This window comes from Lagopus muta, chromosome 1 (genome assembly GCF_023343835.1).
Source record: "Lagopus muta isolate bLagMut1 chromosome 1, bLagMut1 primary, whole genome shotgun sequence".
Taxonomy (NCBI): Eukaryota; Metazoa; Chordata; class Aves; order Galliformes; family Phasianidae; genus Lagopus; species Lagopus muta.
The window spans coordinates 10,265,137-10,287,361 of record NC_064433.1 but is presented as its reverse complement, the minus strand read 5'-3'; the positions used below and the strand labels follow the sequence as shown (position 1 = coordinate 10,287,361).

Genomic DNA, 22,225 nt, shown 5'->3' with positions numbered 1-22,225 from the left:
ATGTATCTTCTCAGCAGACTGCTGTAGCTACAAAGCATTTTCAAACCTCCACTTTTCATACCTTCACTTTCATATCCTTATTATCCTTATTATTATTCCAAACAATTTACTAAAACCAAAGTTGGAGCTTAGTCTCACCTCCTTGTGTACAAAGTGCTTTAAGCACAAGTACTTTCATTGTGGATGAAGAGACTTTTCTTTCACTGTGATTTACAAGATTGGAATTGGACAGAAATGTAAGAAACCAAACAAAGCCCCAAGCAGTTAATGGCATAAATCACAAAATCACAGCATAGTTGAGTTTGGCAGGACCTCTGGGTCCTTCCAGCCCAACCCCTGACCAAGCAAGGACACCCAGATCAAGATACCCAGGGCCACATTCAGGTGGCTTCTGAATATCTACAAGGAAGAGACACTAGAGTCTCTCTGGGCAAACTGTGCCAATGTTCTGTCACCCACACAGCACAGAAGTGATTTGTGATGGTTAGATGGAAACTCCTATGTTCCAATTTGTGCCTATTGCCTCTTGTCCTGGCACCATTAAAAAGACCATACTTAAAAGCGTTCTGAGTCATCAGCTAACTTCAGATTCCCAAACCATAGCACCTAACTGCTAAAATGTGATTAAGGCAAAATTTGAGAGCCTACACAATACATAACTGTGATACTGAAAATGCAGCATACAACTGCCATCTAGGTAGATGCCTAACGTTTGCAGATGTTTCTACATCTTAAAGTTCTTCACATACCTATCTTTCCATTCCATTCATTCACAATGAAGTGATAACAATTTCTTAATAAAAATAATAATTGGAAAAAACAGTTTCAAGATATATGCTTTTCTATTTACTGTAAATCTTCAACAGCACAAAGGTCTGACCTTTCAGGCAGACTTTGAGCTAGATTTCATTGCTGCCTTTCTAAATGCTGAGGTTCTAGATTTTATTGCTGCCTCTGTTAGTAAGAGCTCAGGTTCTCTCAGCCACATAAAACCTAAGACTAAAGATGGCTTGGAAACACATATTACACTTTTCAGACAAGTACTATAAATGGAAACACATGATGCAAAAGATGAGTAAGACCCCTTTCACCATCAGCACTACCTCTTCTCTATTTTGGAAGGAATTCAGTGTTCACCAACCACAGCTTTTCTCAGAACAAGATTTTCTCAGGACTAGGAGTTTGGAGTTTCTCAATACTCAGAAGTTTGGCATCTCTTCCACTGTGTTTGCAGAGGAATGGCTGTTAGAGCAGACATAAGTCTGCATAATTCTCTGGTAGCCTACATTTCACATCTGTCTTCCTTTAGGTGGAATTTACTAAATCAAGACCTTTGTTCTAGGAACACACTGGATCCATCAAGAGAAAAAAATTTGAATTCATGTATCACCGCAGTTCAGTCTTTCTCAGATCTAGCATCCTCATGTCTCAGTGTCAACGGAAAGCTTGCATGAGCAACTGCAACTACTCCTAAACATCTAGTAGATGGTCATCTGAATGGTTCTTCTTGCTTCACTGACCACATTGAGTAATCTCCACTGATCAGCCTAGGAACGGACACCCAGTGAAACTCTCAATGTATACCTACCAAATTCCAGTATCATCCAAGGTTCTCAAATTTCCATACATGCTATTTCCTATACTAGAGTTCCAGAAAGCTGTCAAATGCAAATGTTGGCATTATACCACCAGTTATCATTTGTGCAGATTACACGTAACCAGAATAAGCCAATACTCCTAATTTGAAATTATGTATTGGTATTTTTCCAGGTAGAGCTGAACCTCAGCTGCCTGCAGTTTTCTCCTAGAGCTAACTGATCATGAAGATATAAAAGCTTATCTGTCAAACTGACTAACCCTTATCATTGTGACTATTAACTACTCCAACTCTCAAAATAGTGTAGTAGAATAATACGTGTTAATTAAGTATACCAAAACTTAATACTATTAGTCATAGTTCCAAATACATTAGCCTTCCTGAACTATAGTAAATGTGTGTGTGTGCATGTAAGTTTGCATTATAGTGTGCCAAAAAATTATTTTTAGATAATCAAGCCACAGAGGAGAGGCTGAGATCACAAGAAGGGTCTGGGTTGAAGTAACAGAAGTTAAAGTAGAGAGATAGATTCCACTCCTGATACCATGCATTTGTTTTGTTTATGGAACATTTAAGTAAGTGACTGAAAATACAGAAGATTTTCTTAGAGAGGATGAGTGACTACTACTGAAGTCCCATACTTTGTGTTGCCTTTCAAAAAATAGCTGTGAGATATGAACAGCACTGAAATCCAATAAAAAATAGCAGGAAAGTAATAGAAAAAGTAGCAGATGCAGTTTTTCTTAATATGAAAATTTCTCTGTTGGAAAAAGTCATACTACTAAAAAAGCAAAAGCAACTTAGTTTTTTAAGAATTGACCTCCAGATCCTTAAGGCAGATATTCAAAATCTGGACAGAACTCTTTACTCTAGAGTGAACTGACTAATTGTAGTCAACTAAAGATAGACAAATCACAAATGCTCACCATTTCCCCAAGGGGAACAGACCATTGGAAAAGGAGACACTGCTTTCTATGTCTTTTGCAAAAGGCAGAGAAAATGTTGGACTGCTTAAGGTATGCATCTTGCTCAATAGAGCATTCAGGGAGCTTTCGGGGAGCACTGGGCTAATAAATGATTTAGTGCAGGATTTTTTATAACATAACAGTTGCATAACTTCTTGATTTTTGTAGATAGTTAGCAGCAATCATTCTATATTGGACAATATGAAGTCATCTCTCAGACTGATACAATATGACAAAGTGTATTCTGGCTTGATTTGCAGTGGGGACTAATAGAGAATATCTCACTGCAATGCAGGCATTCCCAAATTGATCTGCTTGTAAATTCCAGAAATGGGAGAAACAAACAAAGAAATAAACAAAGCCTCTGTTTTCTGAAAGAACTGGTTCCTGGTGTTGAATGAATAGAGTACTGTAATAAGGAATTAAAATTAAAAATGTACTGGGAAGGGATTTGGGGGTTTCTTTATTTTTGATTCTCAATGGCATACAGAGAACATGTTACAATTAATTCAGCATGTGGGGGTAATCATGTCGTTACATGGCAGTGTTTAATCTAGTTGAGGCCAGTAATCTCTGGATGTTGATCTGCAGTGTCATGTGCTTCCTTGTAGCATTTCCACATGGGTGATCTGATACTTTGCAGCATTAGAATCTGCATTTGATTTCTTTCTCTCTTATCTGACTCCTTGGGGATTCGCTAAATTCAGCTGTAATTTATGACTGCCATTCTTTTTGGGCTTTGACACATACACAGCAAAGGATTAAAATCAGACTTCTAAAGCAGTTACCATCCGCCCTGCCCTCCTGATGGAGGTTGCCAGTCTCAGCACACTGAAAAACAGTGAAGCAACTCCTCAACATTTCACGCCAGTTTATTAAGGTGCATAGATCCACTTGAATTTGATGTTTAGCTGAGAACTGCAGCAGTACAGAAGCTGATTCATAAATCAAGCAGTGATCTTTGTCAGAGGTGGGGCAACAACTTGGGCAGTTGCCATCTGAGTTTAGTCTGCTTCTGGATGTGAATGAACTCTTGGACTTCATCAGTGTTTACAAGTTAGTAAATGACAGTCCTTCCAAAAGCAATTGTTTCAGAACAACAGGGTAACTTCAGATGCTTTATAGACTGTTATTGTACTGACTGCTTTACAGATTCTCAGTTTTCATTGGTTAGTTTTTGGAAGAAAAAAAAGAAAAAAAAAAACTTTCCAAAATTTTCAAAGTCATAACTAACGCAGAAATGAGGGTTTACTGCACATCCTCCTTTGATCCCCAGTATAAACTGGTTAAGTCACAGTCTATGCTTTGGAAAATCTCTCTGTCTTCTGTGCAATTATGTCGCAAACTCAGACCTATTATTTAGCTATGTATGTAGGCGCTATTACATGTTTTTATTATACAGAGTGAAAAATCAAAGTAGTTGCTGATTTTAAATGATAAATTTTTATTCTGAATATACTGTTTTTGCACAAGAATTAACACAACAGTTCTAGGATTATAAACTTTTTATAACATTATTGTACAAATTTTTACAAAAATTTATTTTTCCAGGCTTGTCAAGTTCCACAAAAGTGTCAAGAGAACACAATAAAAGGGAGAAAGACTTGCTTTGCCTTGTAAGAGCAAGCAAGCCTTTTTTGGAGAAACGCACACTGAGCATTTCAATAAAAATATCCCAGAAAGCATGATCCAGACATTCCATACAACACAAGAAGAGAAGACAGCTTTGTCAGATCACAATCGCATTTTCATGGCATCTGAACAACAGTACTCTTTTAGCTTCAGTGAAATTATTTCTTCAAGATGGTATTTTTCTTTTAAACCATAAACAGTACAGATGCAAGTAGCTAGGAAGGTTAGGCTAACTTTTCAAAACTCTTGAATTGTTTTCAGACACTTTGTTTTAATCTTTTTACAGTAGTGTACAATGATTATTAACAATATTAACATTGTGGTATGGAAGAAAAAAAAATCTGGCCTTTTTAAAAGGCTCAGATGTCTGATGAAGCTAGGGTAAAATTTCACCTAAAGAGTGATTAAGATTTCACCTTCAGTCGACATTCTAAAAACCATCAGAGAGCACTGCAGTGCTTTGTAGGCATTAATATACCTCTTATAACCAGTGTACTAGCATCTGAATTTTTAGGACCAGTGAGACTGAGGTTGTATTTTGAAATTAAGAGATACTAAGCACACTTTCTGAGCTTACATGTTGATGGGAAAAAAAAAGTTCTTAATGTCTCTTCAGTGATACCAAAAACTCTCAACTGCAGCAAGTAACACTTGGGTTGCAAAGGTCACTTAAAAGGGATACTGCCTATTTGAACCCAGTAAGGCCAGTTTTAAAGTTAGTAAAAGGAATATTATAGGAAAAATTACAAATGGCAGCAACACTTTTTTTTTTTTTTTTTTTTTTTTTTTTTTTTTTTTTTTGTCAAGCAGTAAAGCCTCAAGCATTAGAAACATGAAAAATATCATACTAAAGTCTTAATGATACAGGACCTAAAAATCTTGTCAATCAAACCTGCTATGTCATGTTAAAAACCTGATACAAATATGGACCACGGTTAGTGTCTTGGCAGTAATGCTGGTTGTTTAAACAAACAAAAGGGAAAGAAAAGAAGAAGCCTTTCATGTTAAGTCTTCGGATCACACTTGTACAGTACCACACTGTGAGAACTTTAATGGTGGTTTTTATCAGACGTACAGTAGGCCACATGACTTCTGTGCAAATGAAAACAGCAGTTTATCTCTGTCCCTTAGTGCTATTTAAAGGATCTGAGCAAATACCAACATAGTTTATTATGTGACTTCAAAAAAACTTTTTACAGCATATTGTAGTTTGAAAATGTTTCAATTTCAAGCCCAAGATCAAGTTTCTTTTCTTACAAAGAGAAGTTGACTACTACACATTATGTGAGAGTAAGGATATTCTTCTGCGTAAGAATTAGTTTTTCATGGAAGATATTTCTAACAGACTGTTCTTCACACTTTGAGATAGCTAACATTCACATTGCATTTGCTTTCTGGTGTTCTGGTGCTTTGTATGTTATAGATAAGTCGATTCCATACAACCAAAATCCTGAGTTTTCTATCAGACAGGTTTAATGGCTAAAAGGCTAGGTCTATATAAAGAAATGATTCTTCACGTCCTAGAGAGGGGCAGAGGAGAGGAACAAAGAGTATTTCCCTCTCTGGATAGCCCCAAAAGGATAATGTGTCTGCACTGCATGGACTTCTCCCTCCTTTTTATATGCAAGCTCTCTAAGGGAAGTGGAATGAGATCAAAAACCCCACTTGGTTTCTGTGGCATTACAGTTTGTACTATCTTTCTTCCTTCCTACAGACCCTCATCAAATGTTTATTAACTACCTCAGAATAAGAGTCGCTCGTATAACCAAATTATTCTAACATCTCAGTAATGTAACTTTTCCATGAAGGGTTTCTTTTCGGTAGCTCAGTGAAAAATGTATAGCACTTCTTATACTGGCAATCATTCAAGAAATTAAAAGAGCAAGATGCATAGTAATGTGTATTTTAGCTAATCTTAAAGTAAAAGCAAATGAGCTTATTAAGAATTGGCTTAATCCTACAAACCTTGTTCCTTCATATGATTTCATTAGACCATGTTACGGAAAATATGCAGAATAGAGTTTAAGGATTAGAAAAACTCAAGCAATTATTATTATTGTTTTTTTGTTGTTGTTGTTTTGTTTTTAATAAGAAGTGCAGTAATATAACTGGAAGAAGGGTTGCAAGATTACCTTTACTCATAGCATTAACATTAGCTCACCTTCCTTGAGGAGGACCTGAAGTCATCCAACAGAGTTGACTGTAATTTAGACCCCATGACTGTACAAGAGGTATTTTTTAAAAGCTAAAATTTATTACTGAACAGAAGGTCAGTTTTTACTGTTTTCACTCATTGTACTTCCAAAGATGAGAAAATACATTGCTGGAGCCAAGGTTCATGAGGAAAACAACAAACCAGCCGTGGGTACAATTAGACATCTGATCTTTTAAGCCATGCCATGGCTTTGAGTAACTTCTTCATGTTTCATAGGGTAGTAATGCATGCCCAATTGTTTCTTTAAGCTTTTGACATGATCAAAATTATATCAATCAATTGCCAGCAAACACATACCAATGCTTTGAATTTTCTTAAGTTTTTACAGAGCTAGTATATTGTACCATGTTAATATTTGCATATTGCAGTTTTTAGCAGAAGTATACAATATCAGCAGAGTTGCACATTCATTGGTTTAGCTGTCTTGCAATACTGTTTAGTTCTGAAAACTAGAAAAAAGCACAAACCATATTTTGCATCAACACTATGATACACTGTAATATTGCAATTTACTGCACCAATCTGTATCACAAATGAGGTTGTATAAAAACAACTTCTAAAATTATTATTCACAATCAAGTATCAATGTGCATACATACAGATTCAAGGCTCCCCATTTGTTTAGATTTTTCCCAATCTCAGAAACCAGGTAATTTTGCTGTTAATTTTGTTATTTTCAATAACAAATAGCAACAGTATAATTTTAATAGTCTGGATGAATTTTAAAGCAAACAAAGGAGGAACCTGATATGAACCTTAGTGAACATATACTTTCAAAAATAAATATGCAAAATCTGATTTTTTTATATACTTAAAATATCTGTACACAGGTTTTAATGTGAGATCACTATTATGTAAAAAAATCCAACTCAACCTTTTCATTATGATAGCTAAATTTACCCTATTTTCTCAGCTTTTCATTGCACAGTATATTCAGAGCTCTATTTCATAATATAATTTAATATGAATTGATTGCAACACATTGCAATGTTCAGTTTCTCACACAATAAAAGAACCACTCAGTTACCTTTGCAATGGACTACACTCTACCATCAAAGAAAACTAACTTAAAAATGCAGAATCATCATCATCATGCAAAATACCCTTGGAAACCAACATTCAAATATCACATGTACTTTTTTTTTTGTTAGTATTCACAAGTCTTTTTTTCAATCTTTGAAGGACTTGACTACCTTATATGTATATCTGTCATTGTGAAAAGGAGGTGAATAGTAAATAGAAATTATTATTCTTCTGATAAAAGATGACACCAAGATTAAAATAATTGTTTTTAAATTACACTCTCAAGCATCTTTATATTTTTAAAAATAGTAATTTCCTCCTTTTTCCATTCTTTTCTCTAAACTAACAAATTATGAGCCCACCTAAATATTGCCAGCTACCTGTTCTGATTAACTTAGGAAGAATAAACCACTCAAAAGCATTTCAATCATACTGAGCTTCTGATGAAGACTAGCCAACATTTTCATTTCACTCAAACAGTTTGGATGAACTTGATGTTCAAAGCAGCCATCGTGGTGCTAGCAATGTATACAGGGGAGTATACTCTCTTTTTTTTCCTTTTTTCTTTCATAAATAAATGTTCATGTAAAAGAATATAAATCTTCAAGAAATCCAAAGCTTAAAATAAATGAAAATCATATACATAAGCTATGGTCAGGGGAGCCCTTTTACATGAAGTCATCAAGATTACAACAACAAATGAATGAAAAAAATCTTAGATTCCCCAATGAAGGATGTATGGAATTCTGTTCGGGTGGCAGAGATGATGCAGCATTCACATACGTTTAAGGATTGACACTCCAATATGCAGCCACTTTGAGTGCCTTTATGAATCTCACAACGCGTGATAACCAGACATGAACGTTGCTGTTCTGCTTCTGTCTGAATAGCTGACCCTTTTTAAAATGGAACTGAGGCTATCATTTGGCCGGATCTTGATTAAGTTATGCAGGTTTTGTTTTAGCAAGGTCATAACTGGTAGTGTCTGCTGCCAGATAAGAGCCAAAGCAGGACCAACTGAATTCCTACCATAGACCACAGTGATGGACTCAGACCAGAGGCACCACCACAGTCAGCCGAATCTTCCTGTTGACAAGGAAAAAAATAAATGAATAACATTAATTACACCTAAATTTCCAGAGGAGTAATCTAAACTTTACTCTTCAGCATTCTGAACTATCCTTGAGACATAATTTTTGATCTTAAGTACATTATTATGTCTAAAAATCCCTAAATGAATAACAAAATAATTCTAGAAATTTTGTCTGATTTTTGATGCAAAGAATGACATTACCACATTACCCTTAGACATGGGAAAATTCATCACTTACAAGGCTTACTGCAGTCATTTATAAATTAGATAGGATGCTTACATAAACAAATAAGAAATGCTATGGAATATGGGAGCCCCAGAAATCCATATCTGTATCCATAAAATTACATCAATTCGCAGAATTGGAGCATTGCTTTACAAAAGATGAGAAAAACCCATAACTTTTCAAGATAAGAAAACAAATATCAGACTGGTCACGCCCATTACCTCAACATGATTACATATTAAAAAAATATGCTCTGCAGGTGAATATATGATCAAAAGGAAGGAAAATCCTTTCTTTTTCCGAGTTCTGAAATACATTTTCTATTGTTTGTTTTGTAACTTCTGTGCAGTCTGTAAACAAGACAGGCTCCAATTTTAGAACTCGCTCCAAGCTTTACTGATTTGATATGCATCAGTGGACTTAACTACTCCTTATGCCGTAGAGCAATCACAGGTCTTCCCTTCTTCTTCTTCTTAACCACTAACTTCTGTTATTCAGTCTCACCTTGCCTGTCATGCTCAGTATCTTTCACATCAAGATTTAATTTGCTATTCTGGTTGAAATACATTTCATACTTGTTCTGGATTCTGTAACATACAAGAAGGTGTAAACTTTCTCGCTTCTCAAGAGATACATAGAAGAAACCAATGTTCAGCTATCTAAAAATGCAGGGAAATATTTCAGCCATTCCTTGCACTACTTTGTTCACCAAGTTCCGGATTGATAGGTAGCTATAAAGGCTGAAAATATTTATTCTTCCACTTGTTTTCATGGCATTCTACTCCAGTAGCTTGAAAAGACACTTCCCCTTTATATTCAACCCAAAGAATTCACAGTCTTCAAAGACAAGATAACAGTATAAGCAGGAAGGGAGATAGTTCCTCTCAGGAACTGGGTAAGATTCTTCAACAGGAACAACATGTCCAGGAAGGACAGACTGCACCTTATTTGTAATGCAGTCCAGCTGCTGGCACAAAAATTAAAAAGGTTGCAAGAAGAACATCTTTTAAACAGAAAGATGAGGAAGTCTAATGAGTATGGAACAAGACTGACATGCCTCTGAGACAGATTTAACTAATAATTAATATGCCTCAGAAAAGCCAATGGGGAAATAAATAGTCAAAATAAATACAGAAGGCTCATTAAAACACTTTCTGTTTACCAGCACAGCCTCGAGCAAAACTTTTAAGTGTTACTACAGCATTGCAAGAAGCATAAAATTAAGGTGGAATCATGAAGACAAGGTATCAATTAACTACTCCAAGACAATAATAATTAGTTAGACGTGGTGGAAGGAAAATAACCAGTACTAGAGAGCATTACTGGCTACCAACTTGGTCAGAAGGGCAATATGGGACATTCAATCACAGTGATGTTATGTTAAGGATAATAGAAACTGTGATGAGGCAAAAATATTAAGGGAAAAGAAAGTGTGATGAAATCTTTGTGGGTACAACATTTTAGAGTCTAATAATAGAAACTTAATACTAGTATTGCATTGCTGACCACCTGATGACTGTAACAAAATCAATCATGGAATAGTGAGAGGCAATACAGAGATTGGATCAATGCACTATTAAGAAAAAAAATCACATTTTTAGATATGATAAATGATGGTTTCTTGGATGAGTCATTCAGTCAGTTGTACATGGGACCGCTTTCACATTCTTTGTAGTGTGCTGCTCTCTACAACTATAGTATAGGTCTAGTAGCAGTGTAGACCACAGCGCAGATGGACTTAGCATTATTGTGTGAAACATCAGGCCAAAAAAATCCAACACAAAGGATTCAAGGAAGGGAACTCTGTGAAAACTACAAATCACAGTTTAAAAAGTCATAAAAAAGACAACAAACCCACTTTCAGATAAGAAAGAAAGAAAGAAAGAAAGAAAGAAAGAAAGAAAGAAAGAAAGAAAGAAAGAAAGAAAGAAAGAAAGAAAGAAAGAAAGAAAGAAAGAAAGAAAGAGAAAAAGAGAGAGAGAGAGAAATAAAGAGAGAGAAAGAGAGAAAGAAAGAGAAAGAAAGAGAGAAAGAGAGAAAGAGAGAAAGAAAGAGAGAAAGAAAGAGAGAAAGAGAGAAAGAGAGGAAGAAAGGAAGAAAGGAAGAAAGGAAGAAAGGAAGAAAGGAAGAAAGGAAGAAAGGAAGAAAGGAAGAAAGGAAGAAAGGAAGAAAGGAAGAAAGGAAGAAAGGAAGAAAGAAAGAAAGAAAGAAAGAAAGAAAGAAAGAAAGAAAGAAAGAAAGAAAGAAAGAAAGAAAGAAAGAAAGAAGGAAGGAAAGAAAGAAAGAAGGAAGGAAAGAAAGAAAGAAGGAAAGAAAGAAAGAAAGAAAGAAGGAAAGAAAGAAAGAAGGAAAAAAGCAGGAAATAGCATAGAATCAGCAGCCCAAAAAGACTTTTAACATGGATACAAAAGGCTATTTAGAAATTTTGCATTAGATGTCCAGGTTAAGTGAATGTTACAACTAAAACAAACAACTAAAACATCAACAAAAAGAACAAAAGCAAAACAAACCCCAAAATGACAAAAAAAGAAATAACAAAAAATCAAAAAAATCTTGTATAAATCAGGGGAGAGATTGAGCAGGCTGTCATAGGGAAAAGATCAACCTTTAAGGAATGAAATATACATGTGCTAAATACAAAGGTAAAAAGCTAAATACAAAGGTAAAAAGTTTTGGATAAATTAAAAGCACAATGTAAATCTGGGTTAGTGAAACTGCTTGATAACTGAGGTGTAAATAGGAAAGTTGGAGATTACAGGAGATATAACAAAGGATTTTAATGAGTTCTTTTGTCAGCTTTTAAGGGTTGAACACTTACACGATTCCCACCACACACAATTCATTCTTTAAACCAAAAGCTTTAGAGGAATCAGGTCAGTTTGGAATAAATATACTGGAACTCAGATCTAAGTAGACAAATTAAATTTAGTAAATCGTCAGGAATGATAACATTCACTGGCAGAGCTGAAAAAAATTTGGATGTCAAAATGGAACAAAACAAAAATCAGCATTAACATTCTTCAGGAAAAAAAAAACATTCTGTAAAGAGCTTACATTATATCAATATTATATTATATCAATAGTAGTAATTTCCAGACCAATCTCTGCCATCAGTTAGCTTTCTAATTTAGCTCTACAATAGTGGCTTAAGCTTTTTTCTATTTGAGTGCACTCTACAAGTCCAAAATTCTTAAGCTTTCTGGTCAACAAACAAGGGAACTCCCTCCAGAAGTTCACCAAATTTGGAGCAGGACACTAAGATTTGAAGATGCAATGAACTTTCCTGTTTATTTACTTTGGCTCCATCATCTTTTACATCTGCATTGCATCTTAAATTTCTGAGCTTTGTAGACCGATTTACAGTGCTAAAATAAGCAGTTATGATGAGGATAATTTTTAAATATTCTCTCTGGCATCTGTTATTCTTTGTGTGTCCTAACCCAAGATAAAAAGCAATAATGGCAGGGAAAATAAAGTCTATCTAAAAGAAGTTTTTTTTCCCTCCTGGACTGCACACCGTACGCTTTAACTTTATGAAAATTATAAGGGGGGAAAAAAAATAGCAGAGGAAGTCCAATAATAATTACATAAATTAAAAAAAAAAAAAAACCACCAAAAACAAGAGCTGTATGGAAATGGAATCCTATCATTAATTTCAATGAGAATACAATTACATTCAGTAAAACCTGCCAAAGTTGAGAACTTATTGATTGCTTGTATATAATATCTAAGCTTTCTTTTAACAGCATCATTTTCACTCCTTACCTCTGTCAGTACAGTGAGACACTCAGCTATTTTCTGAGGATTTTCACCAAAATTTTCTGACCCATTACATTAGTCACTATTACATACACCTAAGAACCCTAAATAAGCAGCAGGTAAGAATATTTCTTTCATTGGAAAGAATTCTCTCCAGCCAGTTTCTCTTCACCAAAAGTGCATCAGAAATTTCTTGCATTAATAAATCACATGTGAAATTTCCTTCTCCTAATCCTCTATGCTTGAGGTGAAGTGTCAAATACAAATGTCATCTCTTTCATGTCATGCCTTACTATCACAACTCCTGAGGGGGTTATTTTACATCACACACCATGAAAATTATTCACCACATGCAAAACAGAAATGAATGCTTTTATAAAACCTTACATTCATTGCTGAGTATCAAAACCACATATTCATTGCTATATAAATATCAACATTTCTTGGAAGGTAGTGCCAGTCCAAAATTTTAAATACACACATGGAAAAACATATATATACACACCTAAGACTATATGCATTCTTGTTAATTCTTTAGAGATACACAATACCCATTTCAAGTACTAGAACTCTGTTATGAAAAGTTAGTCAGAATCCATTACGTTACATTGACTATAAATAGGAAAAAACTAAGATATCAGCCAAAGATCTTCGAATGTGATATTTGATACCAAATGATTACTGAATGTTATATCTTTTGTAAGCTAGCCCTTTTTATTATTATATTATGTTTATTATATATATAAATATATAAATGTATAATATGTATTTTTATTATTATATTATATTTATTATATAGCCCTCTTTATTATAAGCCCTTCTCTTGCATGGAAAACACCTCAGCTTGTACTCAAGAGTCATTTCAAGTTTCAGTGCATGGTCTTTCATAAACATTGCTACCTTCCTTTGTCTGGACTACCACACGATACTGCCCAATCTATACACCTACACCTACACCTCCCTACATATAGACCTCATCAAGACATATACAGTTTTCTGGGGTTTTCAGCCTCAACATGCCCACTGACACCCGGGAGCTAATGGAATTAAGGCATTCTCAGAAGGGCCTAACAATCTCTTCTCTACCCTCTTTATTCTAAGGCATTGCAAACAAAACCAGTAAGAGCAAGCTATTCAAAGAATGATAAAGACTATTTTGTTATTTTTTGGGGGAAAATAAATAAATAAATAGCTGAACCTGATCAGCTATTTTATATGTGCGACTTCAGAGACTTTAATTAATGCCCTGCAAGAAGCTGTTACCTTAGTCACAAGATCCTTAAAAACAGAATGGATGAACAAAATTACTTGTATAACTTTCTTCTGAAAGTAAAGTATCAGCTAAAATGATGTTTCTTCATCAGTTTCCAACTACAAGCTTTTGGTCTACCTTTTTGAGCAGAAAGATCTTTACAGGCATAAAGACCTCAGCTCAAGGTGAGCCTTTGTCTAACGTACATTAGACTGTAGCTTTTTAATTAAAATAAGGTTACTTACAGAGCAAATTGCACAAGTAAGAATATGAGATGTTAATCTAGATGTGAATGTGAAATACCACTGCCTTGGGGGAAGGGACTTTATCCTTCCTTACAACCTTCAGCTATCTCTGTGCAAGCTGGCTAGAAATTAGATCATTCAAATACACAAAATGAAACTTCAAAATTACTCCATTACAGCTAGTAAAGAGAACTTAATTTTTTTTCACTGATGTTCAAGAGATATTAACTGAATTTTCCCCCAAGTATAAAGAGAATATACATAATTACGAGTGTTTTATTTTGTTACATTTTTTTATATTCTACCACATTAACTCTGAAAACTGACACTTCTACCTGTCAGCTACTTGTCAGATTCCACTTCTACTTGTCAGCTGGCTTTGATACATATGTTAGTATCTCCCTCTAGTGGTTTTCTAAGTAATATTATTGATCAGAAACCCTGGAAGCATACAAGTTCAACATTAATCTCATTCTCATCAGATCAGCAGTTCTTTTTGTGTACATGTCACCATGCAGTAGTGGAAATTCTCATGTCATTAAACACAACACAGTCAAAAATTCCAGGGCCTTGATTCTGAACTGGAAAATCTGCACTAGGTCAACATGCTGTATTCATGTATTTCATTAGAAGAAAAGACATTGTTTACGCTACTTAGGCAACAAATATATATATTTTAAATACATAGGTCACAATATATATATTTAGGTCACAATAAGTTAAAAATATGAATTTACTGAATCCGACATCTAATCAGAAGAATGCACACTGTTACCTTCTATCATTAACATTTTTGTTAACTTGAATGAGGTGAAAACTTCCATATGCAGAGCACTTGTCTTTGGTATCAAGTACAGCTTTATTCTCACAGGTACCATAGTATCTTCTGATTACCTTGTGCCTTTGTTTGCTTCTTTGCAGAAAGCTTTATTTTATTTTATTTTAACAGGGGCAGGAAAAAAATATTTTCAAGACAATGACACTGACTCAGTTGATACATGTGCAGTCTCAAAGAGACAACTGCATAAGCCCAAAAGGTTTCTGTGTCTTTGTATTTGCTATGGGAGAGGTCTCTGTGTTCCCTAACTCTGATTTATAGGGCTCCAAGCAGAGTTTTTTCATATTTAATGTCCCTAAATGCTGCATTAGTAATTTGCTCCAGACTGCATCTTTTGAGACCTGCTTCATTATGTTTTCTTTCGTATGCTTTCTACTAGAAAAAGCCTGCTAATTTTTTTAAGCCAAGAACAAAACAAAAAATTAGAGAAAGTAACTGACCATCCACACCACATGAAAACTTGCAGAAAAATGAAGATAGGAGCAGACGTCATGGCAGAGGCACGACTCGTTGTGCATATAGGCTGATCCTATTAATAACGGGCAAAGTAGCAAGTAGAGGAAAAGAAAGAAAACACAGAAAAAAAGACATACAAGATGAGATATCATGCAGTTTGCTGGCAGTTAGCAGAGTTAATGTGAAAGCATCCACCCAAGAGCAAGAGATTCACAGCGAATTTTGCAAATGAACTTAACCAAAACAATCCACTGTTACAAAACACATGACTTACACACTGATTAGCACATCAAGCTAGTGAGCAAGAGTTTTACTTTCACACATGATAGTTGGAAGGACATGGAATATTTACAACGAACAAATATTTTTGTACAGGTTTTCAGCTTTGTTGGTCTCTAACAAGACTTCTTTATTCAAATTAAATCTTGTTACTAGAAAAATACATTGAAAGTGTAGAATACTGTTTGGATTTTACTTTTTTTTTAATATATAGACAACTCAACCACTGTGCCTACTTGGATCATTGGATCAAAACCTGGTACACAGTAGTTATAATCAACTAACTTCATCAGAAGTGTCAATCTTTCCTTTGCAAAAATGGGATGAAGTATTACAAATGCTTTTTAAAATTAATTTTTATATGATGTCAACTATTCTCCTTTTAAGTTCTTTTGCAGTTTATTCTGAATATCCAGAACTAAATTTGTTCTTTTTCACAAAGCTTTTTGAAGGAGAGATTATATTCAAAATAAATAATATATTTGGGACAGTTATCATTTTTTCCTTCGAAACTACAATTACGTATACAGTACAAGGAGAACTAAAGCATCATAGCTTTGCTGATTTCAGAAAAGAAATGCAGTTTTGTACTTGTTCAGAATTTGACCTACAGTCAATGCACACTTGCAGAATTTCTAGAGGGAACATCATCCCAAAACAGATGGTTTTCACCATGTAACAACACTTCAAATGATATTTGTAAATACTGTTATAAAAATATCCGTTCATAACAGTAATATCATCTGTTTGCCAAATCCACAGACAAACTGAATTCCTTAGCACTGTACTCAGCCCATCAGTTTTATCCTTGCTGAGGTTACTTTCATTGAAATCATGTGTGAAAGTACTATAGTTATAGGAAGGGTAGATAAGAAAGCAGCTGTTAATTTTATGTAACTCATGGGATACTTGAAATAGAGTGACTATGGTCTAGAGTGAACAGTATGTTTAGTGATAGATAGATAGATTATAAGGCATCAAGGAACATTTAAATACAGTTTTCCCTTCTCTTCTAGGACAACTCTACAACTGTTTTTAGTGATACGCTAAAGTATTGCAAGTTCAGTTTTACCTGTTTGGCTTCATCAAAACAGACATCAGGACCTTTTCTGTATCTGGGCTGTTTGACCATTTCACAAGGATTTGGCCCTTCATCTGTGTATCTGGTTAAGGAGCATGTTTGTATTTTGGGCTCTGTACATAACCAGGATTAACATTCTGTTTTCACTTTTGAGGGACAAGTTTTATTCAGATAGAATTGCAATTAAAATCAGCTGTCACAGTTCCCTAGTTAAGTGAAAGAAAACCAAATAAAATTAAACCAACATCCCAATAAAATAGATGTCAACTATCTTTTTTAATGAATATTGCTTTAAAAAAGAAAATAAGCCTTCATGACTTTTAACAATTAGTAATTTCAGAACAATATGCAAAAAATAAAGGATGCTTCTATTACTATTGCAGAAATTATTTGACAAAGTGGGAAACCTTCTGTTGTAATTGTGTATGTTACTATTGAATTATTTGGGTTGAAATGAATAAGCACAGTAGAAGTGAGGAAGTCCATCTGGAAAGGTAATGTCATATACCAATTGAAGATTGCAGTGAAGGTTGTGGCAGTAATGCCAAGGCCTATAAGAACTACTTATTTTACTATACCTATATTATTCCAAATGTCATAGAAAAGATCATCTCACTGTAGCCTTCAGTAGTAAATGTGAGGTAGTGCATTGGTTTATGTTTCTGAAACTCATATTTGCTGATATTTAAGCATAAATACTACACTCCGCTTTTACCACAGACTAAAAAGGTACAGAAATCATTGCAGTGCACTCGAAAGGCACTAATACAATGAAAACAGTCTTCTGTTGAACCTGCTAATATTACCATTTTTTGTTTTTGTGGGGTTTAAATATTTTTGGTTTTTTGAATCATTTCCCTTGTACGTAGTACACACAATATGCTAGATTTTGGTTTTTTTTTTAAATACTGAGCACCAAATTTTTTACATATGTTAGTATATGTAATGTAAAATTGAAGCAATCCTATTCATGCACTACTGTGGAGTACTACAGCAGATTCACTGGAGTAAGAGGAGATGATCAAAGGAAGAGAAGGCAAGAAGACAGGGAATTTATTTCTACAGCTCTGGAATCTATTTCTGTCCTCATTCAGATGTTATCAGATTCCCCTTCCCTCTCCTCTGTGGGGGCCCAGGTGAAAAGGAAGCCGAAACACAGAAGAACTCTAAATGACCACGTGTACAAGCAAAGCTGTACCAGCCAGAAGGAATCAGAGCCTAATAATATCCATCTGAATAACACCTAAAGGTCATTCTGCCTATTTATGCGATGTTATGCTACATCTGCATTTCACAATGTACCTTAGTTATAGAAAAGAGAGGATAGTCTAGTACTGCATAGTTGAAACAAAGAATAAAATAGTTCATTTAGTCAATACAAGCCCACCCAACTGCTCTGACTGCAATTTGAGGTCATTTACTGCCCTCTGAAAGGTTGGATCCCCACAGGGAAATGCACATAATGTGCCTATTTCCCATCAAATGTATTCTGTTTTTCTATAGCGTGTCTTATCCATAAATTCAGACAGTGGCAATAGTTAATCAAACTGTCATGGACTGAAGCCAATTAGAATATTAGGCTGTGTTTACATAGTTTTGTGACAACATGAGTATTGCTTCCACCCCAGTGTAACTTCCTCTTTCAGACCAAGCATGGATGGAATTCCCATTTTATGAATGTCGGAATGAACATATTTTTGTGCTAAAGAAATACAGTCATCTCTACCATCATTTGTTTTTATTTCAGATATGGAAGTATGCTGTCTCAACCAACTTCCTGACATGGAAAAAGATTTATATTTGTTTCATATTCTGTCATAATAATATACTATGATTACTCTCTGCCAAATTTCTACTGACCTGTATTTCCTGCATTTCCATCACAATTATCTACCTGTACCTAATGCAGTGAACAGAGCAGGGCAAAGTTTCATCTTAGAACAATTTTTCACCAGAGTTTTGTTTCAGTGCATGCGCTGCAAGGACTATGCTTGGCAGGTACATCCTGTATCTCCAGCCAGATCTGAAGAATTTCCATGATACCAGCTGGAAAACTATAGCCTTTGATGATTAAAGCAGATTCCACAACGAGTAAGTAGTTCTTATCCGCACTAAGTATACGATTAAGTGCCTCAGTCACTTTGTCTGAGTGTTGCAGGCATCAGTGCAGCATTCAGCTTTTAATGACCAAGCTATCTTATCTTGGTGTTACCCTTCTTACTTCTTACTTCTCTACACAGATATTTCTTAAGGCTGACCAAGCCCAGGTGTCTCAGGCTCCCTTCCCACGTCCTGCACTCCAACTGCCATTCCGTTTGGTGGTCCTTCACTGGGCTTGCTGCACTATGTCAGTAAGGTACTGAGGAATCCAAGTCTGTACAAAACACTCCAGGTGCAGTCTCATAAGTGTTTATGAATGGGAAGGATCATCATGTGACCTTTATTGCTAGGCATACTGCCAACTGATGTTCAATTTCTTCTCCATCATGACCCTCAAGGCATTTTCTGCAGAGCTGTTTCTCATCACTCAACCCTTAGATCGTCTACTTGCATACCATTATTTTGTCTTGGATCCAAAACTTTGCACCTTTTTCACTATGCTCCTCTGAGCCTATTTCCACTTAGGTCCTCTCAAACAACAGCTTTGCCCTCTACCTCAAGGACTGCTGATTCAGATGATTTGTGTTGTCGCCCACAAATATCTGCTGCTTCAAGTACTCCAATGGCAACCACGCTACTAATATAAACACAAACAGAGCATTATTTCCCAATTATATTGCAGTATGTCATAGACAGAAAAATCAATCCACATCAGTAAATAACTTGATTTTAAAGGATACCCGGCTTTTCTGCTTGCATCAGTGGCTTTGGATCACAGGAGCGGCACAGCAGTTGGCTGTCACTGATAATGAATACTAGATTGGTGTTTGAAATCTTCTCTGCATGATAAAGTCTGGAAAAAAAGCCGACAATAAACAATGCTTAAGTGAAACAAGGAATACCGCATTTGAGAACATACATAATCAGAATAAAACATAATCTAACTTCTCAGAATCAAACTGGCTTCTCTTTTCTGTTGATGAATATCTGGAAAGATTAATGACAAATCTTGTAATCTTTTTGACGTTTTCATGATTCCCTCTTTCAGCTAGACTTATTGGTGGAAAAAGAAAAAAGGAGTAGAGCACAGAAGGATTTTGGAAAGGGTCCAGAGGAGGGCGACTAAGATGATCAGGGGGCTGGAGCACCTCCCCTATGAGGACAGGCTGAGGGAGTTGGGCTTGTTCAGCCTGGAGAAGAGAAGGCTGCGGGGTGACCTCATTGCAGCCTATCAATACCTGAAGGGAACCTACACCCAGGAGGGGAGTAAACTCTTCAAAAGGGCTGACAACAGCAGGACTAGGGGAAATGGTTTTAAGTTGAAGGAGGGAAGATTTAGGTTAGATGTTAGGGGGAAGTTCTTTACTAGGAGAGTGGTTAGGCCCTGGAACGGGCTGCCCAGGGAGGTTGTGGATGCCCCGTCCTTGGACGTGTTTAAGGCCAGGTTGGACGGGGTCCTGGGCAACCTGATCTGAATGTGGATGTTTGGTGGCCCTGCTAGGCAGGGGGGTTGGAACTACATGATCCTTGGGGTCCCTTCCAACCCGGGTGATTCTATGATTCTATGATTCTATGATTCTATGAAGGCCTTTCATTGATTTAACAGCTAGCTCTGTGCTTCCAAAGTAGTAGCTATACTGAGAAAAAAACATCAGTTCAGCATCAGTTCTTCTGGCAACACTGAAAAACAAAACAAACAAACAAAAAAATAAACACAAATGAGAAGAAAACACACACATAAACTTACCTATAAAAAGGAAGATAAACCAGCTTAGGGTATTTGTGCTGTTTTTTGGATATGTGTTTGTTGTATTTTATGTACATATTATTCTGTAAAAGGCCTTTCACTTAAGAGTCATTTGTAATTTGTAAGTAATTGAAGAGGTAGAATTATATCTTTAAGCTATAGATGATACACTTCATATATTAGATACTAAACATATGGTTGTATCTAGATTTTTCAAAGAAAAATTTCATGCGCTATTATTTAAATCTACAGGAGAGGCAGACAGACCTTCCACAATCGTAGTTTGTTTCTATTTCTTAGTCATTAGGAAAATGTATCCTAGATGTCAAAGCAAGACAACTCAGGATAATGTAACATGTTAATTACTTTTAATAGATTCTATTTAAAAAAAAAAGTCTTTACAAACTTTATAAAGGTGGTTGTTATTCTACACAAGGAGACATTTTGTTACTTAGATGTAAATACATTTTACCACTTTCTTTTTTACCAAATTTTTCAAATGATGAGTTCATACCGCTGATTAAGTACAGTAAGAGGACAAAATACCTGATAATTAAGTAATTGATGCTGTAATTATGTATCTGGTTGTTTTAAACAAGCTCAAGCCACCTTTTTTTTCTTGTGTTTTCCTGGCTTTATAACAATAACATATCCATCATAGTTAGAAACATGGTAATTATTTGTCTTAAAACAGTATCAGCTTCACTTATACTTTCTTATACTGTTGATCTTTCCAGACTGCCAAGCGCACATTGAAGCACACAATTGTACTGACTGGGATACCTATGCATGGGGAATATCACAGAATCACAGAATGGCCAGGGTTGGAAGGGACCTCAAAGATCATCAAGCTCCACCCCCCCCCACCACATGCAGGACCACCAACCTCCACATTTAATACTAGACCAGGCTGCCCAGGGCCCCATCCAGTCTGGCCTTACACACCTCCAGGAATCCACAACCTCTCTGGGCAGCCTGTGCCAGCACCTCACCACTCTCTCTGTAAAGAACTTCCCCCTGACATCCAACCTAAATCTTCCTTCCTTCAATCTAAAACCATTTCCCCTTGTCCTGCAGTTATCAACCATTTCAAGAGTTGATTCCCCTCCTGTTTGTAGGCTCCCTTTAGGTACTGAAAGGCTGTAATGAGGTCACCCTGCAGCCTTCTTTTCACCAGGATGAACAAGCCCAGCTCCCTCAGCCTGTCCTCATTGGGGAGGTGCTCCAGTCCCCTGATCATCTTTGTGGCTCTCCTCTGGACCCTCTCCAACAGCTCCACAACTTTCTTGTACTGGGGGCTCCAGACCTGGACACAGTACTCCAGATGGGGCCTCACAAGAGCAGAGTAGAGGGGGAGAATCACCTCCCTGTCCCTGATGGCCAACCATCTTCTGATGGAGCCCAGGATACCATTTGCCTTCTGAGCTGCAAGGGCACTCTGCTGGCTCATGTTAAATTTTTCATCTATCAAGACCCCCAGGTCCTTCTCTGCAGGGCTACTCTCAAGGACCACTTTTTCCAATCTGTGCTTGTGTCTGGGATTCCTCCAGCCCAAGTGCAAAACTCTGCACTTTGCCATGTTGAACCTCATCAGGTTTACCCGGGTCCACCTTTCTAGCCTGTCGAGGTCCCTCTGAATGGCATCACTGCCTTCTACCATGTCAACCGCACCACTCAGCTTGGTGTCATCAGCAAACCTGCTGAGGGTGCACTCAAT

At 36.1% G+C, this 22,225-nt stretch overlaps 1 protein-coding gene across 5 annotated transcripts in view; it reads right to left on the bottom strand.

Annotated features, from left to right (window-relative positions):
* Positions 1–3,986: 3,986 nt before the first annotated feature.
* The window catches only part of CACNA2D1 (calcium voltage-gated channel auxiliary subunit alpha2delta 1), a 356,904-nt gene continuing 338,665 nt past the window's right edge, over positions 3,987–22,225 (bottom strand). For all 5 annotated transcript variants that reach the window (XM_048933422.1, XM_048933426.1, XM_048933423.1 and 2 more), the window contains 3 exons: positions 19,502–19,614; positions 16,653–16,735; positions 3,987–8,518 (listed from right to left, as the gene is read on the bottom strand). In XM_048933422.1, the coding sequence (XP_048789379.1) occupies positions 8,402–8,518; positions 16,653–16,735; positions 19,502–19,614 (313 nt within the window). In that variant the 3' untranslated portion in view covers positions 3,987–8,401. The remainder of the gene's footprint in view (positions 8,519–16,652; positions 16,736–19,501; positions 19,615–22,225) is intronic.